At 44.3% G+C, this 10,676-nt stretch overlaps 1 protein-coding gene across 1 annotated transcript in view; it reads right to left on the bottom strand.

Annotated features, from left to right (window-relative positions):
* Nucleotides 1-8,951, bottom strand: part of cacnb2a (calcium channel, voltage-dependent, beta 2a) — a gene marked incomplete at both ends in the record, with an annotated part of 130,079 nt that extends 121,128 nt beyond the window's left edge. The window contains 2 exons of the mRNA XM_080752027.1: nucleotides 7,260-7,352; nucleotides 8,871-8,951. Coding sequence (XP_080608153.1) covers nucleotides 7,260-7,352; nucleotides 8,871-8,951 — 174 coding nt within the window. The remainder of the gene's footprint in view (nucleotides 1-7,259; nucleotides 7,353-8,870) is intronic.
* Nucleotides 8,952-10,676: the final 1,725 nt, after the last annotated feature.

The following is a 10,676-nucleotide window of genomic DNA, read 5'->3' on the forward strand; positions in this document are numbered from 1 at the left end:
CTCGTCCATATGCTGGCATCAGTTACATAAAACACATTGGGGATTGGGGGTTGCCAGATCTGATAAGCATCAGAGGCCAACTGGTTGCTTTACGTCACCCCGTTCCTCCATTAAGTGAAGAAACACACAATCGGGTGGATCATGAAAAGGGGAAAAGTCGGTAATCAGGGAGAGAATGAGAGCGGGGTTTCCTGCCCCCACCACCACACCCTCCCAGACGTTCCTTTCATCAACACCACTACCACTACTCCCGTCCAACAGGGTTGCCAGATTTCACGAGAGAAATAAAATAAGCAATCAGGTCTATGAAGACAAGCCCAAAAGAAGAGACTGTTGTTATAGGCCACATGAGCACTTTATAAACCAGTATGCATATAGGCTATCTTAAAAAAAGTAATTAGTATTTGGAACATTTTAACACAAATCTTGTATCTTGTATGGGGGTCACTGGCACAAAATATTTTCATATAGGTGTCTGCGGACAAATACATATTTGTGTAATAAAATGTGGGGTCCTTGACTTTGAACATTTGGGAAGGAAGCCCAAATAAGCAACTTTACAAAAAAACTATGCCAAAAGTCGCTTATAGTAAGCAGACAAGGCAACGCTGATCACCACAATACCACAACTCCCGTCCAAGTGCGAGGACGGGCTCCAACTGCTACAGCGTGCCATGGAAAACCGTGCAGTGAGCAATACGAGATACAGTCCTAGCCCGCGGCCGCTGTCATCATAGAGCGAAGAGAAAAACGGGAGAAAGAGAGGGAAATTAAGAACACAAAAGCCAGACAGAGAGGGGAAAGAAAGCTTAGTGAGACAGGCTGCCAACAGCAGGCAGTACTGTACAGTATTACAGTATCATTATCAGAAAAGGGCTTAGGAGAAATTATGCTGAATATGATTTCAAGCAGCACTATGTAACTTTCCTCTTCTAGCCCGGATTTGAACAGGATTTCCTGAAGAAATTTTTACCATTGAGCTAATAGAGCCTGCCTGCTTGCTCAGGGGGGGGTCAATTTATCTTGACCTTCAGGTCAAAATGTGTGTCAGATCCCATGTCTAGGTGAGACATGACCTTTGACACGCTCTAAATGTCTCAATAGAAGAGCAGGGAGACAAAATACAACCACCCCAATTTATATCGTGGAAGGGGTTATCAGCATGAAGGGATTTGTATTTCTCGATAACGACGATGAGCCAGACGTTATCCCGTTTATTACACAGCTACTCCCCCCAGCGCAACACAGTCGCCTTGGATAACAAGGAAGTGTTGATCAAATAGAATCCATTTTCTGTTACTGCATTGTCTATTTCTCGCTTCAAATATAAAATAAAAAAAACATTCTTGAGAGCAACGTTTAGTTGTAAATGACACTGTGTGTTTGTATACATGGCTTTCATGTTGGATACGGCACAAAATTCGCGCAGTGCAGCAGGTGCTCTGAGCCGTTGATTAGGCATCGGTCTGTTATAGAGCGGAGCAGTCATTACACAGAAATAACACACCGCTGATTTCAGCGATTGACCAATCAGAATAAAGCATTCAACCAAGCCGTATAATATATTGTATTAATACTATACCATACAGACAAAATTACATAATTACATTGTTACTTTACTACAGTACCTTACATTTATGTCAAATATGTAAACCACCTAGCCCACATATGTCGAACTCAAGGCCCGGGGGCCAAATCAGGCCCGTGATTGAATTATCTTCGGCCCGCGGGATGATATTTAATTACTATTAGAACTGGCCTGGGATTCGAACCAAGAAACCATGAAAGTTCAATATCTTACCCATCAGACCAAAGGGATATCCCTATGGACTGGGGGAGATATTAGACTTTTGATGCCATCAGGCTGAGGCAATGGGTCACTCTGTTACACACGCACCACCATAATACTACAAGTCCCACAATGCACTGCAGCCGCACCCCTACATTATATTCATATTCATATTTTTCACTCCTAGCACCTTATATTTATGCCATATTTGAGCAATTACTGTATGTTGCGAGGAAAACATTGAGATAATAACCATTTTGGTTAGAACTGACTGGAAATAACTTTGTAAGTGTCCAAATAAATTCCAAATATTATCAAATTATCTCACGGCACCCCTGGACTGCCGTCACGGCACCCCAAGGTGCCCCGGCACCCACTTTGAAAACCCCTGCGGACTCAAAATTGGCCATAGGTCCGGCTCTAGATATAACTCTGTGTCTGAAAACCAAACACTGTGTGATCACTGTGTTGTTCCTAAGAAACAAGTAGAAATAACCCACCTGTGAAACCCTCATAACTGCCATTTGCCTTCACAATTTTAATAAATAGAATACATTCTGTTGTTTACTACTGTATATGTTTCAGTTATCATACTGGCACTGGAACAAATCCCAACAAACCACTTTTAACCCGGCACCCTTATTTTGGGCACAGTATAGGCCTACTATAGGCAAGAATTTCCAAAGATTTTCCAAAAACTTAAATTATTATTACTATTCATTTATTTTTATTCCAGGAAATGTCATGAAACTAAAAGTTTGTGCTGTTATGCAGCCCTCACACCTACGTCGATCCGACTGATATGCCCCTATCTGAGATCTCTATCTGTCAGTCCTTGTCCATTTATATGCCCATATATGGAGATCTGTATCTGTCAGTCCTTGTCCATTTATATGCCCATACTGTATACTGTATGGAGATCTGTATCTGTCAGTCCTTGTCCCTTTTGTGCCCATATATGGAGCAACGCTGACTATTTTGTTTGCACCTGATGCCATGACGACTTATTGAGGTTAGACAACACACTCCATATTTGGGCATAGCTGCATTGGGAACCCCTTAAGTTCTCACTGGCCTAGCGGTCCGGGCACCTATAGACAGCAGGTTCGAGTCCCGTTGCCAACGATCTTTGCTGCATGTCTCTCCCCATTTCTCACTCCCTGTTTCCTGTCTGTGATTCTGTCTCTACATAAACTATAAAATAAAGCCCCCCCCCCCCCCCACCAAAGATAATAGCTTTACAAATAAAATAAAGGTTGTCTTATGATTCAAGGGACATTTTGGTATGTCTTGGGGAACTGCATCATGAAATGCGCTCAGTTACTTCACGCCGTACCTACAGGTACTGTACCAAATGGGAGATCTAACGGGGATACGCAGAGATTGGATTGGATTGGATTTTAATGCTGCATGGTCAGTCACTGGCTGACGACAAGGTTGGAGCAACAATGACCAGACATTGCTTTGAGTTGTCCCTTATGTTGGGGTCTCCGATTTCAGCCACTGGTTATTTTCTTGAATTGTTTGGAGGCCATAACATATATATTATAGCTAGGTTATAGCTGAGTCATGGTGACATGAGCGGGACATGACGTGGACTGTGGGGCAGACCGCGTTGTTTGGAGATCTGCTTTTGAATAGGGCTAAAGTGGTTAAAGTTAGTAGCCTACAGCACCTTTACAATTTACATGCCTTCCCTCGCATATGAATTGATGACTGAATCAACTGATACCCTCTTAATGAGGTTTGAATCAATGGTCACAAAGCGTGACGCACAGATCAGTCAGACGGTAGTTTAGCCTTCTTCCTGTTGAATGTATTGAGCCATAGGAGAGAGTCATGGCTGACTGGTGACCAAGACAAGACCACCAGTACTCTCCGCCTCCTCTATACTGTAAGCCCCCTTGGGCAAAAAGCCACAATTACAGTCTATTTCTCTCTCCCCCTCTCTCTCCCTCAACCTACTCTCCATCTGCACTCTCTCCCCTCTCTCAAAGAGCATGACTAATATTAGAATTGTTTTCTCCTTCTTTTTTTGAGTGACTGTTTGACAGGAAGACTATGTTAGTGAGGTTCAAATCGATGTGCCTCTCATGTGTCAAACAGGCCTACGAATGCTGGGAGATGTCTGACTCATGGTGGTGGCAACAGGTCGGACAGGAGAGAGAGGGAAAGGGCTTCTTTGGAGGCGAAAGCCTTAAAATCACATGCAGTAAACAATCTTAGGGGGAAATGTCAACTTTGGCAGGCTGTTCTCGTTTTGATGATGACAGAAAAGGGAATTGATTATGATAAAACAAAAAGAAAAGAGCGAGATACAAAAACAACAGGACAGGCTTGATGAATGGGCAGTGGATTAATCACAGAGTGATGCTTTTTGATGCCATAATTGACCAAGTATGGTGTTAGTTTAAATGTTTTAACTGCTACAACAAGCCTCATTCTTCAGTGAAAAGTGAAAATAATCACGAGCGCAAAGATTGAGTGCGATGGCAGAGGAAAATAATGTCTGGCTAAACACACCACTGCTATGCTCTAGCAGCAACTCAAAAACAGAGTATTTACATTATTATCCAAACAGACGAGTTACTGGCAGGGCCTGCTATTTCTGGTGTTCTCTTTCAGCGCACGTCTATAAAGGGGATATAACTGCCTCTCAGTCTGACCTGGAGACAATACCCCTGCTTCCACTTCCGCCCCCACCCTCTCTTTCTCTATCTCTCTAATACAGGGGTCTTCAACGTTTTCAGGACAAGGACCCCTTAGTTGAGAGAGAGATGAAGCAGGGATCCCCACAACCTCAGAGATTCCATATACCGGTAGCTTCATCGGTTTGAGAGCACAATCATCAGTGTATTTTGGATTCATGTCAATTTGTGTTTTCAGATATTTAACCACTTGAACCGTCAATACTTAATAAAGTTGACATTTCACTCTGTATTTAGTCTGATCTTTTTCCCCTCTACACCAAAGCTCTTTGCCAAAAATAGAGCTTGTAGATCTGCTATTTGTGGCTAAAGTTCACAGAATATGGATATATGGATATGTTACATAATATAAAAAAGGAGGAGAAAAACTTTCTATGACTCAAAGATTTGGGGGAACACCTGTAGGACACCCTGTTGAAGACCCATGCTCTAATACAAGATCGTTCCGCCCCAAAACACGCTTGCCCCGGGTCTAATCCAGCGACCTCGGAGCGGTCACCACCAGGTATTCCTAACCTTAACCTCTCAGGGGGGGCGAGTGGTGAAGAAAACAGGGGAGAGTGTGTTTTGGGAACACACTGTTCTGGTTACCTCTCTCTCTCTCTCTCTTATCATCCCACCCTCTCCATCTGTCACTTCCACTTGGTCCATGCCATGGTACAGTACCTCCATTCTCAGCCACGGTACTGAGTCACAGATTTTCTCTCATAAGCCTAATTGAGTTTGGCCACGATGACTCAGACGTGAGTGGAAGTCGATGACAGGCCAGTCTGAGGGGAACTGTTGACTTGCCCGCGGAACCCAAAGCTGGACTGTGGGAAATGGACATGGGCTCCCAGGGGTAAGAGGGCAGAGGGCGGGATGGGTCATGGCTGCGGAGCGACGCCTGATTAACTGGTTCATATTGGGCTGCAATAATACCACCATGCTAGCTCATTCAAAACGTCCCTCTGTTGTTGAGAAGAAACAGAGCCGGGAGGTTGTAATATTGCTCCCATTCCCATCCCATCCAGCTCAACTCTCCCTTTGCGTTGCCGATTCTCTGCCAAAGACATGGCGATCGGTGCCTCCCTCCCAAAAAAGGCAGAAACATTTCGGTAGAATCAACCCCCCTCCCCCTTAAGCCATTCCTCGTCCTTGTGCTTGCAGGTCTCTATACTCAACAAAGACCAGACACCTTGAGTGTGCTGTGCACTACCTTGAAGGGTCTGCTTTATAACAGACCCCTGTGTCGCCACACTCAAGAACCGCAGAGCTCAAGAGGAGAGTTGCCTCCTCTGCGTCCTTAACATGCTGTACCCAAGCTTTGTTTACAGAGCGCCTTCTTCACTGCAACATACAGTTCATCACTGACTGATGATAATGGTTGCAGCTGTGCTATTCCTGCACAGCTCACGTTCACTGCTATGCTGTACAGCAGGGTGCCCCAATAGGCGGCCCGCGGGCCATTTGCGGCCCGCGGGGGGCTACTGTCTGGCCCCCACCAACCCCAGTAATAATGGTGGTATAAGAGCAGCAACAACACTAGTATATCGTCGTCGTCGGGTGGAAATCTCGTATCTCCAAATTTGTACGTTCTTTCGCAAATCATACAAGGCCGTCGCACAAAGGTAGTGAAAACAGCAGATCTGGCGTTGTGTGCTTGTAGATCGGCTGTTTTCACTAGTTTAAATCATTTTTAAAATGATGAATGCAAAACGAACGGTTTTTGGACATACAAGATTTTCACCCGACAACAACGATATCTGAACTGTCGCTGGAGTAGCGGGAACGCCACCTCCGCCCCCTGCAATGTTGTGGCCCTCGGCTTGGTACCCTAGACATAATTCGGCCCTTGGGGAAAGCTCATTGGGGAACCCTGCTGTACAGTATGTGGCTCCACTACAAATGTTGCGCTATGACAAATGTTGCGATATGCGAAATAATCCCATAAAATGTAACAATGTGTAGGCCTACATTCCGTAATGCAATTCCAATGGTGAAAGCTGTGTTCACTCGGAGAAGCATGTGAGTCAAATTTCTCTCTCTCTCTCTCTCTCTCTCTCTCTCTCTCTCTCTCTCTCAAAGAGCATGAGTCATATTAGAAATGTTTTCTCTCTTTCTTTTTTTGAGTGACTGTCTGACGGGAAGAGCTTGTTAATGACGTTCAGACTCAGAGCCGGGATGGATCGATGGCATACCGGCCCGGCCCCCGATGAGCCTCTAAAGATGTATCAAACATATTAAGTCCCTGCGACATACTAGTGTCACATCCAAGGGATGTACTTTGTACTTAATGCAGGGGTCTTCAACGTTTTCAGGCCAAAGACCCCTTAGTTGAGAGAGAGATGAAGCAGGGACCCCCACAACCTGTTCATAGATTCCATATCGTTTCATTGTTTGACAGCACAATCATCAGTGTATTTTGGATTCATGTCAATTTGTGTTTTCAGATATTTAACCACTTGAACCGTCAATACTTCTCCCCTCTACACCAAACCTCTTTGCCGAAAATAGCCGATCTACAAGCTCACAACGCCTCGCACCACGAGGCGTTGTGAGCTTGCAGATCGGCTATTTTTGGCTAAAGTTCTCAGAATCTGGTTAAGAATCAGGTTAAAAGGAGATTTTCTTTCTATCACACAAAGATTTGGAGGACCCCCTGTAGTAACTCTGAGGACCCCCTAGGGGTCCCGGACCCCCTGTTGAAGACCCCTGACTTAATGTACACATCAAGCCGCCTCACGCCATAGGCTTGGCAAGCCGGCTACGGTCATCCTTACCTGTCTGACAATGCTGTTGGTCGTGGTGTCAGAGGAGGTGCTGCCATCAGAGCCTTTGAGTCTGCCTTTCCTGCGCACCGCCTTGCTCAGGGACTTCAGTGAGAGCAGGGGAGAGAAGATGTTGAAATGGTTTGTTAGTGGTGGAGAGATATTATCAATCAATCAATCAATCAATCATATATTGATCGATCTCTCTATCTGTTGTTGTCTAGACTGTGTCTTGCTCAGTGTGGCTCTGGAGGAGTCTGAAGGTTCGAACCGGGGACGACCCCATGCCCCAGACTGCCGCTCTATCTACTGAATATAGGTATACTGTAGATCAGTGGTTCTCAATCTTTCTCATGCCAAGGATCCCTAAATTAATGTGTATTTGGCCGTGGACCCCCATCTGAACAGATTATGTGCCGGGGAACCCATACAAGACCCATACGGCGGACTCCACTTTTGAGAATCCCTGTATTAGACCAATACGGACAACCATAACTCTAAAAGTGTACAGATGGAACCAAATGGTAAGGGTTGCATTTGGTTCCATTTGTACACTCTCAGAGTTACAGCCACATAAGGGTCCATTTGGTTCCATTTGTACACTCTCAGAGTTACAGCCACATAAGGGTCCATTTGGTTCCTAACTATCCATAATTGATCTGGTGACGGCCCTGGAACGCCTTCGGGGACCTCTGGTCCATGCACCACTTTGAGAACCACGCCGTAGGCGTAGATTATACTCAAAACCCGACGTTGTATAAACTAGCCTGTAGATTTAAGTCTTTAGCAAATACATTGTACATATATCCTTTCAGCCACTAGTGCCACAAAACCCTGGTAGTTGTGTGGGTGGTCTTAAGTTGTGCTTTTGATATGATGGGGTCTGGAAAACGAATGCACTACTAAGCCGGGTACTCCTGTGTGTTGCTACTGGCAACTGAGAAACACATTGATTTCAAGATCAGCCTTCTTATTCCATGTATTCTCCTGGGACATGTAAATCATGCATATAAAAAGAAAGGCCTATTCTGTTTCTTAGAAACCACTGTGTGTGTGTGTGTGTGTGTGTGTGTGTGTGTGTGTGTGTGTGTGTGTGTGTGTGTGTGTGTGTGTGTGTGTGTGTGTGTGTGTGTGTGGTACCCTTTGTATAAGCTGCCAGGAGAGGGTCTGGTAATCTTCTCAAAAAGAAGCATGCATGATGAGGTTTAATATCAGCTCTGCATAAAGCCAGATATCCAAATAGTTTAGCAGGCTAAATGTTGAACAGTTAGGCCTATGTGTTGAAATGGTTGATAACAACATCATGGCAATACATCTACATCTAAAGTAAGGTCTATGTGATCTTTCAGATGTATGGAGCACAACAACTCATTGCCTTGGGGCCACTTAGGCTAATGCTTCCTCTTCTTGTAGAAGTTTTGATTTGTATGTATTAGGTCTATTATTAGTCAAAAAACAAAACGACAATTTCACGAATCACCCCAATATAAAAGCATAAATAAAAAAATATGTATTTAAAAAAAACACAAATGGGCTATAATATGCAGTCTAATTAACTACATTGAATGGCAATCATGTAGGCGTTTTATATAAAGTATGGGTGGAATTAACGACTTGTCCTACCTGTAACCCAGGGGTTTCAAGCGAGTCCATGTGTTTGTCCAATTGTGTTGTTCTGGTCTTCGGTGTATTATTTAGAACCATCACAGCTGACTCCAAAGACAAAACGTTTTAAAAAGAAAAGGAAAAGAAATCTCCTTTCAAGTATCTCCAGCTGTGTGCCTTATTAGAAAAGTTACACCAAAGCGAATTGTCGCCACCGGTCACGACCACGACGCACGGTGACAGTGTACTGTACAAATGACATGTCAAGCCCGCGCGCAAACTTCATGTTTAGTGTCCATGCAATTGATGAAGAGAGAAGAGTTGAGAAGGAGGAGCTTTACTTCCTCTGAAAGTCATTTTCATAGAACTCATGGTTGCGTGCGTGCCTCTGTCACGACACGCAACTCTGCGCTGCCCACGTGTGGAGATATTTATAATCTAGGGTGACCATACGTCCTCTTTTGCCCGGACATGTCCTCTTTTAGGGGGCTGTCCGGCCTGTCCGGGGGGGTTTTATAGATTCCTTCAAATGTCCGGGGTTTCGCGCATATCAGCGTTAAATCATGGGCATTTACAATGCACGTTCAGTGGTTCGTTTGTAAACACAGCGTGAAAGACGGATTTCCACCCCTTAACCCCGGAACGTGTATTATTCATACTACTCTGCTGTCTCCGCTGCGATCCCTCCCTCCCTCCCTCGTTCAGATGCGTCGCTGTTCAGACCAGACTCAGAGCAGAGCTCGGCAGCTTGTGCTGCGCAGAGCCGATTCAGCCGAACGATAGCACTGCAAACGCAATTAATGCTGGTTTACACTGATGAAATGCACGACAAGTGCCAGTGTTTTCGTCTTGGTGACCAAATGAGAAGCAGAGCGTTCACTCTGCAGTCTGCATTAAAAGCTGGCACTTCTGTGTCCATTCCATCACAACTAAAGGTATTTAGACACTGCAAAGTACAAGACAGTCTGTGCGAGGTGAGAGCTCTTCTGCTAACTAAATTGACAGAATATGTTTTTGTTGTAGGCTACAACCTTGTAAAGCTGAAGATACGGTGGTTTGAAGAAACCACCGTATATTTTATTTAGTTTCTTTGTAATACAAAGCTGAACGTTCATACAGGAGTCAAGAGCACTTTAAATCAGTGGATCTGTAAAGGGTCAATTTGGAACCCCCTCAAAAATAAATACATAACTAATAATATTAGTGGTATAGGGCAGTGGTTCTCAACCTGTGGGTCGGGACCCAGGGGGGGTCTCCAAATTATTTTGAGGGGTCCCCAGATGATTAACTTGATGTGCAACATTGTTTTCTCACTCAACAGTATGAGTACCTCTAAAATGGCAAATTAAACAAATATTAGAGGCAGAAATTGTGAAAATAGCCGATCTACCAAGCATGTAGATCTGCTATTTTCTCAATAGAATAGAATTATACAAAATGTAATGCCTCAACTGTAGTGTTTGTGCTCGTAAGGGTGGAGGGGTCTCTTGTTTAAATATGATTATTTTGGGCTAATATATATGTGTGCGTGCGTGCGTGCGTGCGAACGTGCGTGCGTGTGGTATGCCGGGTAGAGTGTCCTCTTTTTGGGGATTCAGAATATGGTCACCCTATATAATCAGCAGCATAGAGGCACCTATCTGGGTATTCTTGATATACGCACCAGACCATAGTGCTGTAAAGTAACTAAGTAGGCATTTACTGTTAGCCTACTGTACTTACAATTTTGAGGTATTTGTACTTTATTCGAGTATTTCCAAATTCCAATAGGTCTACTTAATCAGGGACGATGATGTTTCAATATTGAGCTGGGTGCTCGTTTTT

This window comes from Nannobrachium achirus, assembly GCF_963921795.1.
Source record: "Nannobrachium achirus genome assembly, chromosome: 21".
Lineage (NCBI taxonomy): Eukaryota > Metazoa > Chordata > Actinopteri > Myctophiformes > Myctophidae > Nannobrachium > Nannobrachium achirus.